Source organism: Temnothorax americanus, unplaced genomic scaffold (genome assembly GCF_048541705.1).
Source record: "Temnothorax americanus isolate GAGA-0224 unplaced genomic scaffold, ASM4854170v1 Scaffold6, whole genome shotgun sequence".
In the NCBI taxonomy this organism is placed as follows: Eukaryota; Metazoa; Arthropoda; class Insecta; order Hymenoptera; family Formicidae; genus Temnothorax; species Temnothorax americanus.
This window is the reverse complement of record NW_027509751.1, coordinates 3,880,950-3,899,047: the sequence shown is the minus strand read 5'-3', so window position 1 is coordinate 3,899,047 and position 18,098 is coordinate 3,880,950. Positions and strand designations below refer to the sequence as shown.

Below are 18,098 nucleotides of genomic sequence, written 5' to 3'. Positions count from 1 at the left end.
AGAAAGTTTCTTATGACTAAAAAAAAATTACGACTAATAATTCCAAAAACCAACGAAACAATAAAAATAGAGGTAAGAAAAATTTACTCGCGACCTCCAATTTTTAAAAAGTGCTCGTAAATATCACATGCGATGTTTTTGAAACGAGCTATTTCGTACACCCGACTAACACGATAGGAGCAACCTACACTATAAAGAAGAATATTCCACTCAATTTATTAAACGAGACATAAGCTTTGTGATAACTTACCCGTGTGACTTCTACTTCTAGCCCCGGTCTCCCCTACTGCTCTGACGCACTATAAGGCCGGTATTCATAATCAGATCTTATTTCAAGACCGTCTTAAGTAAAATCTTAAGATGCTAATACGGCTCTGTGCGTGGTTCATGACGTCTTAAGATTGTACTTAAGATGGTCTTAAATATAAGAACCGACTATGAATAGTCTTCAAGATCGTCTTAAGTAACGTCTTAAGACGCTAATACGACTCTGTGCGTGGTTCATGACATCTTAAGATTGAACTTAAGACGGTCTTAAATAACTATGAATACCGGCCTAAATATACGTAACGTTCTTAAAGCCTGAAGATATACTGCGCAATCTCTTTGTTGTAATAATTAAGTACGCATGCTCATTTCTCCCTCTACTGAAAATGAAGTTGCTTGTTACTAATTGTTACTAATTGGTTGTTCGTCTTGATAAAATAAAAATAAGTTATTTTTAAAAAGACCTTTCGTTATATAAAAATTTTTGAAATGTAATTATAACATATACCATATATACGGAGAAAACATTTGGCACGTAAAAACAATATTTAAATTTGTATATTATAATTAATATTATAAATAAAAATATAGAAAAATTGTTAAACGTTATTGAGAATTAACGTATAATTAACCAATTTCCTAGTGTGTTATCGATTTATGTTGCAATAAACATGAACACGCTAGTTTTAACATTACAGAAAACAAATTTAAAGTTAAAACTAAGTCTTGCTTGCTCTATTTGACATTTATAATTTTATATTTATAATTGCAATTCTTGTGCGCGCCGTTGCCGCCGCAGTCAGGCGGTTGTTCGCGAGCCGAGCCCCCGGATCTGGCCGCCGCACAGTGGGACAAAGGCTTTCAAAATTCGAAATTGCGACTAATACAATAAAAAAATGTAAAGTAAATTGTAAGAGGAATAAAATAAATTAATAATTATTAATGAAAGAAATGTGAAAAAACGTGTTGTAAATAAAATAAGAGGACCGCCGATCAGAATCGGCGGGGGCGGTGGAGGGCCTCTATAGGTTGACCTGTTTCTAGCGGATGTTTAAAACCTGAGATAAGGACTAATATTTAATTTATAACTAAGTAAATGCAAAGTCCAAAATGCATTTAATCGCAATGGCATTCGGTACAAGCAGGACGGCCTTTAAAAATATTACTTATATGTATTACCGTTTTTTCTCGATACTAGTACCAGATTGAATAAAATTAAATTATGCATTATCAGATGAAACCGCGCAATTAATAACTAATCTTATCTATATCGAATAAAATATATTTGATAACTGCTGTAACGTAAATATTTCATTCGGCGATTAAGATGCTGATACATGGGGGCTCATTATTTTTACATTTGACCAATTCGTACAATTAATGAAATACTAGATTAACTTGAGTGTGCGGCCAAGTTGCGGGAAATCCGTTGTACGAGCGACACTACGATCGCGCGGAGTTTACTTGATAGAACTGTCGCGTGTTTTCACCCCAACGCGAAAAATGCACGGTTGACAGTGTTTCGCATATCAACAGCGTGAAATAATTTTCCAAGAAAGTTTTGATTTTATGGACTGTTACAAGTTTGGAAATATATATGAGGATGTTTCTTACGTCATTCGTCGTGGATCTTTTTTGTGTCGTATTCGCTGTTAAAATTCGAACTTCTTAAACTGAATATCTTTTTCTAATTAAAGAATATAAGTAAAGAAATCCGGTTTTTTAGAGAGCTTTCGCTATTTTACTTTATAAAATCATTTTAGGAATATGTACAAAGCTAATAATGTATACATGCAAATAATATATATAGACCTTATTCTTATTACCTTTTATATAACCGTATATCACATGATAAACTTATATTAATGAGTTTTTTAACATAATTATGTCTTTGGCATAATCCAATATTTTCATACTTTTACTTTCGCGCAGACATTCATTTTGATAATTTGAGACATTCATAAACTTTATTGCATCTAATTTGCGTAGACAGGTCCATCATAAACGACGTGATATGAGTTTCTTTATCCTTCTGCTTCCCGTTTTCGAACACGATCACAAGAGTCATAGTGGGGTCGGTATTGTGGAAAGAGTACGTACACAAGTCCTGCAGAAACGTCATTAATTTACAATCTGCTCAAAGATCATTTCGTAATAGGCGTACCTTCGTGCTTTTATGGTAAATCACTTTGTCCATAGCGAGAAGTTCGGCGTGTCGTTCCTTTATCTTGGTCTGAATATTGTTCAAGTGTACTGATGGTTTCTGCGTGAAAGTCTGTAAGAAACATTAATTACGTAAAAAAGCACAGAGTTTTATACTACTTATCTGTGGATACTAATACATACATACTTGTATTAATAAAAGCAATTAAAAGATAAGTTTGTACTTACACCAGGACAACAAACGACAATGGGAAAGCTCTCGGACGAGTTTGCTCCTCTCCCTGGATGTCTGTATCCCGAACCTGAATTTTCAGTTTCTCTGGAGTCGAAGATTATCAGTACGGCTAGTATGTCGTACTTTCGTTGAAAACTCTGTATCCTGTAAAAGCGTCTGTCAATTTGTGTGCCTGTAAGTGCTGCGGGAGCAACAAAATAATATCTGTATCTTACTTATGATAATAATCTACACTCTGCTTGCTCACAATACTCCTCATTTCCCCTGGACTAGCTTGTTGGCTTAAAGTAGTGTGGAAATACAGAGAACACTTAGCCAATATGGCACCGCGAAGCTTCACCAGCCATTGATACAACGCTGGTTGTTGATTTGCCTTGAGGAACGTCGCACTGAAGCCCAATTTCCACGACTAAAAAAATATCTCGAATTAGAATACTCAATAAGCTGCTTCGATGTTCTTATTTACATATCGCTAACCTCCTTGCTCTGCAGAGTTCTTTCCCAAGCTGCCATTCGCGTTTGCGCTCCATAGAGCGCCATCAGGGTCGGTAAAAATCTCCAGTTTTGAACTTCTACTTGCGCTTTCATTAATTGCACTAGTGTTTCGCATTCTAATCTAAATAATAAAAATTATTAGCTTCTCACGCGTATTGAAGTCTACAATATTTCACATTGCTAAAAAATCACCAGGGGATACGCACGTTAAACTTGTCTTAATAGCAATTAACGCCAAATGAGAACAGGATAATAAATAGCACTTCACTATCCCTTCTATACACTGCAGCAATTCCTGATGCTTCATAACTTTGCTGTTTATACTCATGTTGTACATTCTCTCGTAGCTGTAATACAATAATCACAGCTGTAATACAATCATCTATGACATTAGGAATAGGAGGTTTGAAGTGCTAGTATACTGACAAATCTATCAGCTGGATTCTTGCCGTGATGAACTGACAGAGCTGATTGGAAACATTTGCGACTGTCGTGCCGATAGAGTTCGTTCCCTTGGTCATTTCCTCTAATCTTTTCAAGTCGGACTTCAATGATTCGTAGACAGTCTTCAAGGAATTCTGTAAATATCAACGCAAATGAAGTTTGAGACGAGTGATGACTGAAGCAACTTCTTCCTTGTTAAATACATACATCTTTTCTGAGGAAACCTTTGTTTTTAGTATTGAGAAAACCTAAATCCGCGTATGAACGCTCCGCCACGGCTATCTGCGGTAAGTGCATCAGGAGCATTCCCCATGGACCCATTTGCATCTGTTTGCACGACTCCCTTTCTCTCTCCTGAATTAAAGATACATTTTCCCTCAGATGCAATTATACAATTGCGAGTATTCATATTACATATATACAACAGGAATTTAGCCACTCACAACTGTCTCCTTGGCCTTGTCGGAGCATAATTGTGCGACCTGGGTAAAGAAGGTGTTGAGGAACTCGTCTTCGTGATCCATCCTCTATTTTTGTTTGCAACAAACGCGAATAAACAACAATCAAATCATGCGGAATTTTTTTTTTAATTTCCACTAGGCGGAGGAGATTTAAGATACCTTTAACTCGTCCATAGGGTTTTATAGCACGTAAGTCTCTTTTATCCATGTGAGTGTCATATATGGGTGTCAACTGTCATACTAAACGAGGTTATGTTATAACGTTGTGTATGTCGACGTCGACATTTACGTATATGAGTCGATTCGACCTTGCGAGATATCGACTTGATTTCAAGTTTGTAGTAATGTGGTAATGCAGCTTTTATATTAATCCACAATATTCTTAATTATTACGATTTAATTGATCGATCAATTTGTCTAATTTATTGATAGAGGATATAATAATTTGATACTATGTGAAGACACAAAATTTTAATTATTATATATGGTAATTATGCTATAAATTTCTAATAAATTTATAATTAAAAAGCACGGTTAATATTTATATTATATACAAAGTATGTGATAAAAAAATTTGTGCTACATATTTAATTTATATCTACAAAATTTTCTTTATGTTGTCGATAAGATCTACAAGTTCATGATCGCTCTCTTTACAGCCTTCTCCTTGTTTCTTCTGATTTTCTTCTTGTGTTCGACATTCTTGGTGGCATCTCTGAAGAATTTGATTCCTTCCCGTTCCTCAAAGATGCGTTGCATGTACATCATACCATGCAAATTAAAGCCAATAGTATCCTAAAAGATATCGTTCGTTAATTCGTGAGACAAATAACAGTACATTCTCGTGAACATATGCAGTCAGTAAAGTAAGCTTTTATTACTCTCAAAGTAGAAATCTTTTCCACAGCGAGTTTCTTCACAATCTCCAACGTGGGCAAAATATTTTGATTGGCCACTATCGGACCGTGATGCGCCTGTACCAAGCACAGAGCTAATCTGGATAATAGCTCAACTTGATAATCATTTTTTAACAAATTAGGGAGTCTCTTAAGAATATCACAGGCGGCAGAATATGGTAATAATAGTAATGTCTCCTCCAATTCACTGAAACATGCAAGGTTCTAGTTACGTCTTCATTCTTATACGGAACGTTATTGCGTGCTTCATCACATTTTCAGATTCATATACCTCGCCCTAACTCGTTTAAAAGTTTCCACTAGAAAATCTTCTGTGCTCGTGCATTCGTAAGCCTGCATCAGTAGAGGAAGAGGCGGCGCTTTGTCAGAAGCAGAAACAGCTTTACTTAATTCTATCTCATATTGGTTGCATATTTCCAAGCATTCCAGTATCAGCTCAGCCTGATAAGAAAGTCGCGTCACAAAGAGATTTTAATACTCTGTGTTGCAAATTGTATGTACTTAAATAATATTCAACTTACAGCCTTCTCACTGTTAACGGTCTTTCTGGAAGGTAACGCCTGTTGTTTCTGTCCTAATACCGCAGTGCTTTCCCCGGTAACTAATTCGTTCTCCTGTTGTTCCCTTTCTTCTTCCGCTTCGTCTTGCAATACTAAAGGTTCGTTAGTCTTCTCGTACAATCTGACTACTCTATCGGAACCGCACGACGCGACAAAAACCCCGTTCGCTGAAACGCAACAACTCCAACTTTCTCCAGCGTGACCCTACAAAAATCATAAAAGTATTGTAATCACCGACTTAACGCGCGGTATCGCAAAATATTCAATGAAATACAGTACTTGTAGTGTGGCGATCTTTTGAAATATATCACCATCCCATTGTTTAATTCTGCCGTCTTTACCAGAGGTAAAGAAGTAGTGAGTTCTAGGCACGAATGAGAGACCCGTGACAGAGTCATCGTGCGCGAATAAAGACTTGTGGCAATCACCGAAATCCAAACCCCAGATCTTGACGTTGCGATCAGCAGAACCGGTCGCTATGAGTGTGGAGTCGCTGGATATATCCATGCACAGTACTGGTAGCTTGTGCCCGTAAAGCGACACAAAGAACTGTAATAAAAATATAAAACGATAAAAGATAACACTCAAGATAATGTAATAAAGTATCTCAAAATAACTGCGGTACCTTAAATGTGTCGAAAAAGAAGATTTTAATAGTACAGTCCAATAGAGAAACAGCCACAAATCTATTATTCGGACTTATTCTTACGCACAGGACGCTTTCTTCAAGCTTAAGCGTCCTTACGTGCAAGACAGATAGAACTTTCGCTTTTATCTGATTGTTAGAATCTTGAATAAGTTCAAAATTCCAAAATTTCACTGTTTGATCACCACCACCGCTGGCGATGCCTTTCTATTTGCACAAAAACGTATTAATAAGTTTCAATTTAATAACGATTTTTAAAATATTTTCGTTCAAAAATATTACCAAGTCCGGAAATAATGTCACGGTCCAAAGCTCTTTGGAGTGCGCCGGCACTTCTTCCAAGATATCCCCAGATGCAATGTCAATAATAAGCATTTTTCCGTCCTTCAAACCAACAATCAGATGTCTGTCACCCGGCACGAATGTTACGGTCAAGGCATAACCGCACTGCACTGTGCGTAAGCACGATAGCGTTGGCCTAAAAATTGTCACGTTTGTTAGTACGTCTCTAATATGTATCCATTACTTATTAAGAAAACATATTTCATAAGATACTCCACCTATTCCATAATTTGACAGAATCTCCGCTAACGGTAGCCAATGCCAAATTGTCGGAGCTAAAACAGACAGCTCGAACATCTGTACGATGGCCATGTGCCGCTATTGAACGCAAACATTTTACTTCGGGATCCTTCTCTTCCATGTACAAAGAATGCAACTCGATCGAATTGTTATTGACTCCAACGCATAACTGTACAAAACGGACAAAATAAAATATAGCACAAAATTTCAGGTGATTTTAAATTTGTCTTATAAAAACTGTTGCTAACTCTCAGTTCGTTTCCTTTGCCTATAACTAAATCAAGTCCTTTCGCTTTGCCGGAGATTTTAACAATAGGTAAACGTCTTATCTCATCTGTTAGGGATGGTGCATTTGGTAGCTCTTTCTGTGCGTCATTTCCTTCCCTATTGACGAGGCCAAGAAATATGTATTTAAATCTTATTCTATTTAGATAAATTAAAAATGTTTTTTGCTAAAACTCACTTCTTAGCCTTTCGCCTTTCTTTCTTCAATCTTTTCGTAAATCTATCTTTTACTATATCTTCAGATAGTAGATAAAACAGTTCTATGGAATTTCCCACTCCGTGACATCCAAGAACTTTACATGTGGAGTCAACTTCTAATGAAACAACTCGTCCGCTTGCGCCTCTTAATATGCTTCCAACTTTTTCACATTTTACAGGATATTTCTATAAAAATATGTGCTTATAATATATATAGATTTCTTTAAAAATAATTATATAAAGATAAATCGTATCGCAAACTTAGTATAATGCAAATATAAATTTATACCATATCTGTATCGACACTTTCTTCACTTTCTTCATTGATATCTGCACCAGCGGCAGTATCGAATTCAATATTCTTGTTATCAAGGAAGGTTATTTTCCAAACGCGTAATTCCATATCGTTGCATCCCGTTATTAAATACCGATCGTCGTTCATCAAGGCAAGACTCCAAACCTATCAATATTGAATCAACACTATAATCATCATGAAATATAAACAATGAACAGGAACATAATCAAGTAGCTTACTTCTGACTTATGTCCAACAAGGGTTTTGAAGTTGTGTTCCGTATCCAGATCCCAAAACTTCACAAATGTATCTTTGCTAGAGCTAATAATAATGTTATGTTCCTTCATGAATACCAACTTAGTTACGACACCTTTGTGCCCGCTTAACCGACATATCCCAGTTTCCGCCACGACATCCCAGACGATAATATCCGTATCCTGTTATATATATATATATATATATATATATATAAGAAATATATAAGGGAATATAATCTTATATTATAATTTTTTAATTTTGCTACATTTGTAAGATTCTTACCTTGGAACCAGTAGCTAATCTGTGCCCCAACGCGTCATACGCCAAGGTTGTTATTTCAGACTTGTGCCCCACAAATATGCTAACGTTTTCGCTGGTTCTTAAATCAAAGGTTTTCACCGTGCCATCCGCGTAACCAACTGCGATGTGCTTTTTGTCGGGGGATGCAGCCAGACGCGTTACGCACACCTTTTCTCCAGATAACACTTGTGCCTGAGATCATTATTACATTTTTGAGATACGGATCATTTCTATCAAGTTCCTCGCATCTTACGTCCTTTCAATTTACCTTCTCTCCGAGCCGCAGGTCCCAAATGTATACATGTTCGCACGCAGCGGCAGCCACGAATCTACCTTCCTGACCGTCCAGCTTTACGAAGACGACGTTGCACCGAGGGCTCGTGATTATGTTTGCGTTACCTGCCGGCACGTACTTGAGATACTGCTTGGTCAAGCCCATTTTATTCGCAGTTTGTCCAGTCTGACGAAAATAGCCAAGCTATAAAAACCATATATTTCACGATATATGTAACAACAATCTATGATAGTGAAATCTGCCATATACCGTAAGAATAAACAATTCAAACTAACATCTATCAATTACTGCGATAATTAAAAATAAGAAACATATACAGCTTGAGCGCTTGGAGTTCGAGGTTACAGACGCACGTGCACAATCGCGTGTATCAACCACGAATTCTTGCTCCTGCGCGTCGCGTAGTGTCGAAAGATGCTAGATCCTCCGTGTCAAATGAGAGTTTTAATTCCGTTCGCTATTTTTAGGCTTATAATAACGCACTTTTCAAATTAAATTGGTATCTGCGCAATTTATTACAAAAATAATTAATTCAGTAATTCATATAAATATTATTGTAATAAGTAAAAAAAAAATAACCTTCTTCGTAGGATCAATTAAAAATTGTCCACAACTCTTAGGGTGCCATTACATGGAGCGCGGAAACGCGGAAACGCGGAAGCGCGGAAGACAAAATTTACTAGATTTCCGTCGATCCGTTCCGTCTGTTTTGAATGCCTTAATATTACATGGAGCATATTTTGAGCGGAAAAGCGGAACGGAGAATTATAAAATATTAATTTTTAACGGTATTTATTGATTAAAATGCTTGTATTCAATAGATAAGCTGAAAAGATAAGCATATTAATAAAAATTGCAATGAATTAAGTGAACACAATTTTAAGAAATGAATACAAATGTCTATTTGTCACTATACTGTTCCGCTTTTCCGCGCAAATTGTGCTCCATGTAATATAAGGAGAAACAAACTCGCGGAACGAACGCGTCAAAATCCGTTGTCAACGCGGATACAGTATACTCCATCAAATTTCGGAGCTGTTTAATCACATTGAAAAAAAAAAAGCTTTTACACATACTCTTCGATTACTTTATTATTTAATAAAAGTGGCAGTATAATATTATAGATCCAAACATCATGTTGATGGTTATTATATGAAGTATATCTTATATGCAAGCCAGGGTACATACATAGGCTGCGTTAAGTACTGGCAGTGAATATCGAAACGCAGCCATACATATGTACATACACGATAATAGCGGATTCCGCTTTTCCGTTCAAACGTGCGGGACTCAACTCGCGGAAACGCGGAATCTAGTTACTATTCTGTTCCGCGCTTCCGCGTTTCCGCGTTTCCGCGCTCCATGTAATGGCACCCTTACTCGAGGAATTCTACGGCTCTAGACTCTTATTTGTTCGAAGACTCAGACACGCTGGATCCAGCTGGATCTGTCAAAGTCGTACTACGCAGCAACGCAGTTACAGGTTATAGTCATACCGCCGACGACGGCGGAGGTTTCGTTGTGCGGTTTGTGATTCGCGCGAGTCACGCGTGCCGAGCGAGTGGCAGCCCCGGACGATGGTGTTGAACGACGGCGCGGACATTCCGGAGAGGGTGGGATGCGGCTTCAGCACGTTCAAGGAGGTGGACGAGGTGACCACCCTGATCGCGGAGCTCAGGCGGCCGGATCTGGTGGAGCGGAATCGGGACCGCTTCAACTTCATCCTCTCCCAGTACCAGGATCAGCATCACCTCCTGGACCCGTACCTCGAGCGGATTCTGGAGTCCTTACTGTCGATCGCCAAAGACGAGGACTGTCCGGTGAACGTCAAGCACAACGCGTTCAAGTACCTGTTTATCATCATGTCCGTGAAGACGTACAAGAGGATCGTTACTTATCTCCCGCACGAGGTGGGGGACCTCTTGCCTGTGCTAAGGATGCTCGAGAAGCAGGACCTGAACGATGTGGAGACATGGGAGACCAGATACGTCTTGCTCATCTGGCTGTCCATCATCTCTAAGATACCGTTTCCTCTGTCTCGCCTAGAAACGTCTGAGAATATAGATCCAGACCAGACTATTATTGTCAGGTACCATTGACGCTGTTATTCTAGTCTGCACGAAGCTATTTCATTTGAATGGCAATGGAATAACGTTGTTTTTATCGTTATGTTACAGAATTTTGAAAGTGTGCAAGCTATATTGTCTGTCGAAAGACGCGTGTGCTGTGGCGGCTGTATTTTTAATAGCAAACTTTTTAACAAGATCGGATGTCAAAAAATTATACTTGGAAGAAATGATTATGTGGTGCTTAAAGGTAACGTATATTCTCTCTAAAGATATCGAATATTATTTAACATGAGCAACCTAGGAGTAATATCACAGATTTTCCAAGAATGTCGCTTATATATACATTATTTCACATTTTTCCAGTGTATAGAAAATGATCCTTTGAGACATGGACCTCTGGCTGTAATATCCTCAATATTAAAGCATAGCGCTAGAGAAGACGTCAAACCATATAGCCAAATGCTTCTCGATAATATGCTGAAACTCCGGCTAAGTGACAATCCAACAGATCTTATTAGAAAATTTGGAATGAAAGTTGTCCAGCGCATAGGTATCTAGTGTTTCGTTCGACCATATCCATTTCTTATAAATAAAAAATTGAAAATATGAAAAAAATTATTTTTCGTCTCAGGTCTGGTATTGTTGAGAACAAAATTAGCATCTTGGCGCTACCAGAAGATGAGTCGGCCGATAAGTATTATGCCTAACGTTAAAGCAGATATTGATAATACTGAAAGGATTATTGATATTAAAAAGTTAAGTATTTCAAGTGACAATGAAGATCAGGAGATTCCTCCGGCCATTGAAGATATAATAGAGCAACTTGTACAGGGTCTTCGGGATAAAGCGATTACCATAAGGTATATAGATAACTGTCACTTATTAGAGATAATATTGAATTGAATAATAATATATATATAGATATATAATAAGAATTAAATTATATATCAATATATTATTGTATTTATATATTATATAAATTAACATAATATATATTATCTAATTATTTTAATTAAATATATTAATATATTATTATATTACGACATAGGTGGTCCGCAGCAAAAGGTATCGGCAGAATAACCGCAAGATTACCGATAGACTTAGCTGACGATGTTCTGGGTTTTGTATTAAATCTCTTTTCCGGACGTGAATCGGATGCAGCGTGGCATGGTGGTTGTTTGGCGCTCGCGGAACTTGGTAACCACATCCCTTTTACATTTAGAAATGTATTACAAATTTTATTCCGTCACTTGTATACATTTACTGTGCATATTTCAGGAAGACGTGGCCTATTGTTACCTCATCGTCTGAGCGATGTCGTTCCCGTCGTTCTGCAAGCCTTAGTCTTTGATGAACCTACAACTTATGGATCGATCGGTTATTTGATCAGAGATGCCGCTTGTTACATATGCTGGTCCTTTCCGAGAGCCTATGATTCGCATGTTTTCGAACATTACGTCAAGGAGATCGCAGCAATGTTATTAGTTGTAACATGCTTCGATAGAGAGGTACGAGTCGCGCATATACTTATGCATTATTTTTCATTTTTATCGCATTCATAATTCACATAAATCATTGTTGCACCGACAGATAAACTGCAGAAGAGCAGCGTCTGCCGCGTTTCAAGAAAACGTTGGAAGACAAGACAACTTTCCGCATGGCATAGACATACTGACTATCGCTGACTATTTCGAAGTTGGCGTAAGGAGTCATACGTATCTCAAAATCAGGTATAGAATTCAACAATTTTGACTTGCACATTTCTTATAACGTAATCAATTCTTATAATACTATCTGTTAGCGTACAAATCGCACAATATGAAGAGTACACGAAGCCCTTGATAGATCACTTAGTGGCAAAGAAAGTGACACATTGGGACACTGCAATCAGAGAGCTTTCAGCTAAGGTAAGTTTCGACAATTGACACTAATTGAACGTTTACAATGTCGAATATCACAAATTTTCGGTTTTATCATTAGTGATTTGTTGCAGTCACTTTTCAATCTGACGGCAGCTGATCCACGTTATATGACAGAGACAGTACTGTCGACTTTATTGGACATGCTAAATTCTATCGACTTAAATGTTAGGCACGGTGCAGTGTTAGCTACTGCGGAAATTCTCGAAGCTTTATACAATCATTGTAATGATGAAATTGGACATATTATCGGTAAGAATATCGTGAAGCCATACGCAGAGATCAGTTTTTATTTTTCCTTAAATATCTCTTAAAATTTTCGATTTTTATTCAGGAGACACGGCTGTAGCTGATATACAAGATATAGTACGAACTTTCAGAAGTAGAGGACAATTTAAGGGTCTTGGGGGAGAGCTAATGAAACAAGCTTGTGCTGTGCTAATTAAGAAATGTTCGACCGTTCACTTTCCTATTCATTTTACAGACGTTGTAGGCACGTATTAATAATTAAAACAAGTTTTGCTTAAAAAAAATTGCTTTTGTATCTAATATACTATTAATCGTTGATAATACAGATGACTGGCAAAAATTATTAGAAGAATGTTTGAGCCACGAAGTGTCGGCAGTTAAATTAAAAGCGGCCGAAGCACATACAAACTTTTTTCTAGAATATTACGTAGATATCGATCGTGACGCCCGAAGTGCTGTAGTTAATCGTTACCTGGAGTCCTTACAATCGAGTAGTCAGTCCATTAGAATAGGATTTGCGCAGGCAATAGGTAAATTGAAGGATGCGTTTCATTTACATATGCCAAGCATGTATTGTTTCATTTAATTTTTTTTTTTTTATTACAGGACATTTTCCACTGTTCGTAATTCGTGAAAGAGTGAAAGACATTATAAACTCGTTAATCACATGCACTCATATATCTGAGAACACGCTGAAATGGGCGGAGAGTAGGAAAGAAGCTTTGCACTCACTGACAATGGTGCTGCAAACGCTAGGAATTGACGAACTCGGTGAGTTCCCATTCAGATATCACATATTTATTGACACTTGACAATATTTACTGCGAATAAATACATTCTCTTTTCAGACAAATGGCAATCGTTTGTGACAGATCTGTACAATTGTTATTTGTTGGCTCTTAAAGAATATACCATAGATAGTCGTGGAGATATAGGCGCTTGGGTGAGAGAAGCGGCTATGATTGGACTGCACGTGCGTATTCCGCAGCAGCAAAATTGTTTTATTGTCAATATACATCAGAAAACTGATTGCGATTAAAATATCTATATTGTTGCAGGTGTTGACAAACCTAGTATCGCAAGCAAAACTATTATCCGTATTGAATGAGGACTTAATGGCTGCTATTATCGGCGGTGTCGCGCAGCAGGCTGTCGAGAGGATAGATGGAATTCGAGCTCAGGCTGGTACTGTGTTCAGTGCGCTTATACACAGGTAAAAACGCGGTGATATGTGTGTGTCTATTGTAATTTTACAATTCTTTACTTATATACAAAGAGCAACTTAATAAAATATAAAGAATTTTAATTAGCAAGATTTATGAATAATTTATGATTAATTGATTCTCTTTCTTCATAGCGATCCGCCACTTCCAAATATACCATATCATAAGGAATTGAAAGATATATTTCCTTATAACGAATGTAAGGAGACTATAGAATGGCGAATGGAATCTGCAACGTTTCCACGATTTATTAAGATGTTAAGTTTTCCACCATATAAAATAAATTTGTTACGTGGAATTATATTCAGCGTCGGCGGCATTAGCGAATCATTGGTAAGTTTAATTTTTAAATATAAAGTATAAAATATTATCTAAACATCCACGCGCGTGAGCTAATTTATTTGATAAAGACAAAATCGACTCTTAGTAAGATCTATAATTTTACTAATTATATAAACAATTCTATTTATCGTTAAATACCTTACTTATCTTTCATCTCTTATCTTTGCCAGGTAAAACATTCGAGTGTTTCTTTATTTACTTATCTACAAGAGATCGACGAGGCGGGCTTAAAGGATTTATGTGAAAAAATATTAAATATATTCGAGGAGAGTCATAAAAATGAACGAATGATAACATCGATATTAGCTTTCCTGGATCGTTTATTGAGTTCAGGTTGCATTCAGTCTGTCTTGGATGATGCAGGCAATACAATCTCAGAACGTATATTAACACTATTGAAACGCGAAATAAAATGTTCTAGTAACATGAAATTGCTCATTAGCAGTATACATGTTTTCTGCCAGTTACTACAGGTTTGTAAAAATTGACAAGAATAATTGTTTATTGATAATTATTATAGAGTAACTAATTACATATAAAAATATAAAAATCTATAATACGTAACTTTATTAAAATCCATAATGATTGAAATTATATCTCATTAAGCATATTAAATATCATGTTTCTAGGTACGAGGACCCGTCGCAAAGAGAGCATTTTGTCAACTGAGTATATTTTTGTGTCATAAATACACGAGCTTAAGGAAAACAACGGCTATACGTACTTATGAGGCGTTGATCCTTTATGGAGAGGAAATGGATATAGCGGAAGAAGATTTATCAAGTATACTCACAAAATTGAACGCGACGGATTGGGAACAGCCAATCTCAGATTTACGTCCAATCCGAAATAATTTGTGTGAGTTAATGAAGGTGTCTGCACCGGTTTTGCAAACAAAATCAACGAATTGAGAAAAGGCTTTACGTGCGAAGATTTTAGCTTTTTATTTTTACGCTTAGATAGCATAAAGTGAGACAAAATTTCATCACTAATATGATAAACAATCGAGGTAAAAAATCTCACAGGCAAATAAGACTACAAACTCTGTCTACAATTAAAAAATATTGTACATATGTACGCATAAAAACTTAAACTTTTTCTATCATGCACAGGCTTATACATTCTGTACGATGCATTTAATATAATTTCTATTACATTATTTTATACAAAATGAATATGTAAAAAAAAATATTTCTATAATACTAAAAGAGATGCTTGTAACATAAACTTGGACTTGAAGCATTCATCCTCCTCGTTCATGAATCATTCGAGTATTTATATTATCAAAATTGTACAAAACTTCTCATTTTACGTGTCTCAGCATCAGCATTCATTATTGTCATACATATTCATCTTTCGTTCGTCAAAACGATTTATATTAATGCTGAGATTTTTAGTTACGTAATGAGTTAACAGCTTAGCTCCGCATTTCTCAATATTCCATTGTTCCGTCCACCAATTGCGCTTATTGATCTCGCCCGTTATCGGATCTCTCGGCAGAGGACAATTGTACTGTCTTTTCGTTACTACACTCTTTTCTAATTTGTGATCATTCCTCTGTATTCGTTCGCAAACGAAGCATTCGAATTCTTCCACGTAATTCCCAAATTCATTAGCAATTCCCGTCGGTCTCCTTTCAAGCACGCGTAGCAGCTCGCTATTTGTAACGCGATTTTCGCGCTTGCTTAATTTGTGAGACAAGTACTCTTCGTACGCAGAATCATTTTTTAAAAGATTGTGCAATAAGTTGGCGAGCTCTATCGGACCGGCAAAGTCTAATATCGAGATAGCAGATTTATTATTTGGGAGCCAATCCTACAAAATCAAAAATCTAGTAGATAAAGCAGATTCAATTGCGAGACTCGAAGCACAATTTTCAAGAAAAAAAAATACCTTAAAAGATGGCGATCCGTAATATATTGGTACAGAACCAACGATAAGCGGCCTCCACAGTTTTTCCGTGATATAATCTTCGCAAATCGCATTTTCAAAGGCAATGGTAAACTTATATTTGGCCACAAAGGACAAGAATTCACGATTACTTAAAATATCGAGATAGTTGTTCTTCAACCTGAGAAAACAGGCACGTTTTATCCGCTGATAATCCATTAATTGCTGGGATTAAAACCATAATTGCATTAAGTAAATGTACCTGTCGTCGAGCTGTGCATTATTCACACACCCACCGTAGGAGTCAACTCGAATATGTTTCATTAACTCTATGACATAGCGATCCCTGTCACTAGCGGTATCGCAGTCGGATTGAATGTATAATACTGGTGCTAAATCTTCCGCACGCATCAATGCAGACTTCTCTTTGGTAGACATGTAATACGACTTTTCTACACATACACAAATATCCTATTTTTATATCCTTTTAGATTTGAGACTAGTGAAATTCGTAAAATGTTCTATTATACGTATCGTTACTTAAATATTAGAAAATTAGAGAATTGGAGAAAATTACTTTCGTCCAGTTGTGTCTTTCCTTTACCTACTAATTCTTCTAAACCCGGTAAGTCGAGAAGCGTGAGTGGTACGTTACTAAATCTGCTAAATGTAGAAGAGTAGTTAAAGAGATTGAGCGCTTCCTCGTGAACGAGTACAGGATTATTCCTAGGAGATTCCTCGTGAAGCAAGCCCCACGATATGGCACTGTTCCTCCAACTGGGCAAATCACGGACGCGAAGATTACTTCCGTAAAACAGAATACTCTATAAAAGTCAAGTAACGTCCATTTCTATCGATGCGGATTAACTTTGATTTCAGTTTAATTTATTTTTTCCAGTTCTGAGAATTAGAAAAAGACAAAAAGGTAAGTTAAACCGAGATCAAACTTAATCCGCATTGGAAGAAATGGACACGAGTGCGTGCAGAATACACAAAATTTACTCCAAACCGACTCAGAAAGAGGTAGAAAATGCAAGAGGATCGTACTTTCAAGCGTACGTTGCTCTCAAACGCTCTATCGTGCGTGAAGTAACATCTAGCGTCCCCGCAAGTTTTCACCCGATTCCTACTACCGAACGGCGTCCACCACAATACGACGGGCACGTCGTCATCTGGGCGTGACAGAACATCGAGACACGTCAATCTTTTGCCGAGAAGAGAGAGCATCGACATGGCAGTAAACAAAAATTACCTGAGAGAGACAATCGTTTGCGGTCTCCGAGTATTAAGCATAACTGAAAATTAGAATCAATTAGCTACCGTGGACGTCTGGCTGTCAATCAGTTTCATCAATGTGTCATACCTGAAATATCACGACGCATATACCCAGCGCGGTCGCGGTCGCGAACATAACACGTATCTTCCGCGGCATTATAGCTTTATAAATGCATATTTATTAAAAAAAAGAAAAGAAAAAGAAGATATATATATATAATCAAAGCTAATTGACTCGAACTAGCCTAACGAGACATAACCTAGAAATAAAACGTCAACCATTGGCGCGTCTCTTCGCGTCGGACGACGCGCCATCTGTCGGGGTGCCGCGCAGGCGTGTGTCGATAACCTTTCGCTCGCAGCGCTCGCTCCGCGCTCCGCTCGTCGCGTATAGGAATTTCCGAGAGAGATACGTGATACGTCGCGGTCGGATCCGTCCATCCGTTCCGTGCCGCCTCCCGCTGCGATCGTCGCCGCGCGCCGCGCTGTGCCCCCGGGCCGGACCGAGAGCGAGCAAGCCAAAGCCAAAGCCAAGCCACACTAGCCAGTCGCGCGACGCCGACCAATCAGTCGCTGGAGCTCGTCGCGCCTCCGTCACGGTCACGTATCTCCGTCGCGCTCTAACTTCAATCCTATCGCTGCGTCCGTCGCGCTTCCTCCCGCGACCTCCTCTCTTTCACGTCTCTCTCCCCCTATAAACCCCCCCTCCTTCCGTCCTCTCTCGACGCGC

The 18,098-nt window shown here is 37.7% G+C and overlaps 4 protein-coding genes across 10 annotated transcripts; 1 reads left to right on the top strand and 3 right to left on the bottom strand.

Annotated features, from left to right (window-relative positions):
• Nucleotides 1-1,450: 1,450 nt before the first annotated feature.
• LOC143905097 (KICSTOR subunit 2) lies at nt 1,451-4,376 on the bottom strand. Its single transcript, XM_077420246.1, has 10 exons — nt 4,225-4,376; nt 4,048-4,131; nt 3,812-3,958; nt 3,587-3,738; nt 3,367-3,507; nt 3,143-3,281; nt 2,881-3,074; nt 2,659-2,809; nt 2,432-2,542; nt 1,451-2,374 (listed from the first exon to the last, which is right to left on the bottom strand). Exons 1-10 carry the CDS (start codon nt 4,237-4,239, stop codon nt 2,204-2,206), a joined length of 1,305 nt encoding a protein of 434 aa, XP_077276372.1. The 5' UTR covers nt 4,240-4,376; the 3' UTR covers nt 1,451-2,203.
• A 145-nt stretch (nt 4,377-4,521) lies between these two features.
• On the bottom strand, nt 4,522-9,862 carry LOC143905089 (WD repeat-containing protein 3). Of its 6 annotated transcripts, XM_077420227.1 has the most exons (16): nt 9,781-9,862; nt 8,981-9,020; nt 8,375-8,584; nt 8,089-8,298; nt 7,788-7,985; nt 7,543-7,713; nt 7,234-7,439; nt 7,019-7,154; nt 6,749-6,939; nt 6,471-6,666; nt 6,168-6,395; nt 5,822-6,091; nt 5,504-5,746; nt 5,254-5,423; nt 4,947-5,169; nt 4,522-4,860 (listed from the first exon to the last, which is right to left on the bottom strand). In XM_077420227.1, exons 3-16 carry the CDS (start codon nt 8,543-8,545, stop codon nt 4,696-4,698), a joined length of 2,778 nt encoding a protein of 925 aa, XP_077276353.1. In that variant the 5' UTR covers nt 8,546-8,584; nt 8,981-9,020; nt 9,781-9,862; the 3' UTR covers nt 4,522-4,695. The 6 variants fall into 6 exon arrangements, with proteins under 6 accessions (XP_077276353.1, XP_077276356.1, XP_077276351.1 ...); XM_077420230.1 differs by lacking the exon at nt 9,781-9,862 and having other exon boundaries at nt 8,375-8,566; nt 8,981-8,999; XM_077420225.1 differs by lacking the exons at nt 8,981-9,020; nt 9,781-9,862 and adding an exon at nt 8,677-8,812.
• Tbcd (tubulin folding cofactor D) lies at nt 9,831-16,669 on the top strand. Its single transcript, XM_077420224.1, has 17 exons — nt 9,831-10,490; nt 10,579-10,717; nt 10,834-11,020; nt 11,102-11,330; nt 11,519-11,667; nt 11,749-11,978; nt 12,061-12,200; nt 12,272-12,377; nt 12,464-12,641; nt 12,724-12,882; nt 12,965-13,168; nt 13,245-13,409; nt 13,487-13,611; nt 13,697-13,851; nt 13,996-14,194; nt 14,374-14,676; nt 14,833-16,669. The coding sequence occupies exons 1-17, from the start codon at nt 9,979-9,981 to the stop codon at nt 15,112-15,114; spliced, it is 3,462 nt and encodes a 1,153-aa protein (XP_077276350.1). The 5' UTR covers nt 9,831-9,978; the 3' UTR covers nt 15,115-16,669.
• On the bottom strand, nt 14,255-18,085 carry Fuctb (alpha-(1,3)-fucosyltransferase 10). Of its 2 annotated transcripts, none has more exons than XM_077420244.1 (7): nt 17,457-18,085; nt 17,346-17,388; nt 17,141-17,265; nt 16,671-16,917; nt 16,356-16,545; nt 16,097-16,274; nt 14,255-16,018 (listed from the first exon to the last, which is right to left on the bottom strand). In XM_077420244.1, the coding sequence occupies exons 1-7, from the start codon at nt 17,523-17,525 to the stop codon at nt 15,527-15,529; spliced, it is 1,344 nt and encodes a 447-aa protein (XP_077276370.1). In that variant the 5' UTR covers nt 17,526-18,085; the 3' UTR covers nt 14,255-15,526. The 2 variants fall into 2 exon arrangements, with proteins under 2 accessions (XP_077276370.1, XP_077276371.1); XM_077420245.1 differs by having other exon boundaries at nt 16,698-16,917; nt 17,457-18,084.
• Nucleotides 18,086-18,098: the final 13 nt, after the last annotated feature.

Excerpts from the sequence above, each read along its gene's own strand:
- LOC143905097 (XM_077420246.1), bottom strand. Across the intron at positions 3,508-3,586 it reads AGAATCCAGCTGATAGATTT|CTACGAGAGAATGTACAACA; the intron begins GTCAGTATACTA and ends ATTGTATTACAG. Across the intron at positions 3,075-3,142 it reads GAACTCTGCAGAGCAAGGAG|TCGTGGAAATTGGGCTTCAG; the intron begins GTTAGCGATATG and ends ATATTTTTTTAG.
- LOC143905089 (XM_077420227.1), bottom strand. The coding sequence starts at position 8,545 with ATGGGCTTGACCAAGCAGTATCTCAAGTACGTGCCGGCAGGTAACGCA. Across the intron at positions 8,299-8,374 it reads ACCTGCGGCTCGGAGAGAAG|GCACAAGTGTTATCTGGAGA; the intron begins GTAAATTGAAAG and ends TAATGATCTCAG. Across the intron at positions 5,424-5,503 it reads CCGTTAACAGTGAGAAGGCT|GCTGAGCTGATACTGGAATG; the intron begins GTAAGTTGAATA and ends CTTTCTTATCAG.
- Tbcd (XM_077420224.1), top strand. The coding sequence starts at position 9,979 with ATGGTGTTGAACGACGGCGCGGACATTCCGGAGAGGGTGGGATGCGGC. Across the intron at positions 11,331-11,518 it reads GATAAAGCGATTACCATAAG|GTGGTCCGCAGCAAAAGGTA; the intron begins GTATATAGATAA and ends ATTACGACATAG. Across the intron at positions 14,195-14,373 it reads GCGGCATTAGCGAATCATTG|GTAAAACATTCGAGTGTTTC; the intron begins GTAAGTTTAATT and ends TATCTTTGCCAG.
- Fuctb (XM_077420244.1), bottom strand. The coding sequence starts at position 17,525 with ATGCCGCGGAAGATACGTGTTATGTTCGCGACCGCGACCGCGCTGGGT. Across the intron at positions 16,918-17,140 it reads AGAGCAACGTACGCTTGAAA|AGTATTCTGTTTTACGGAAG; the intron begins GTACGATCCTCT and ends TGACTTTTATAG. Across the intron at positions 16,546-16,670 it reads AAAGACACAACTGGACGAAA|AAAAGTCGTATTACATGTCT; the intron begins GTAATTTTCTCC and ends GTGTATGTGTAG.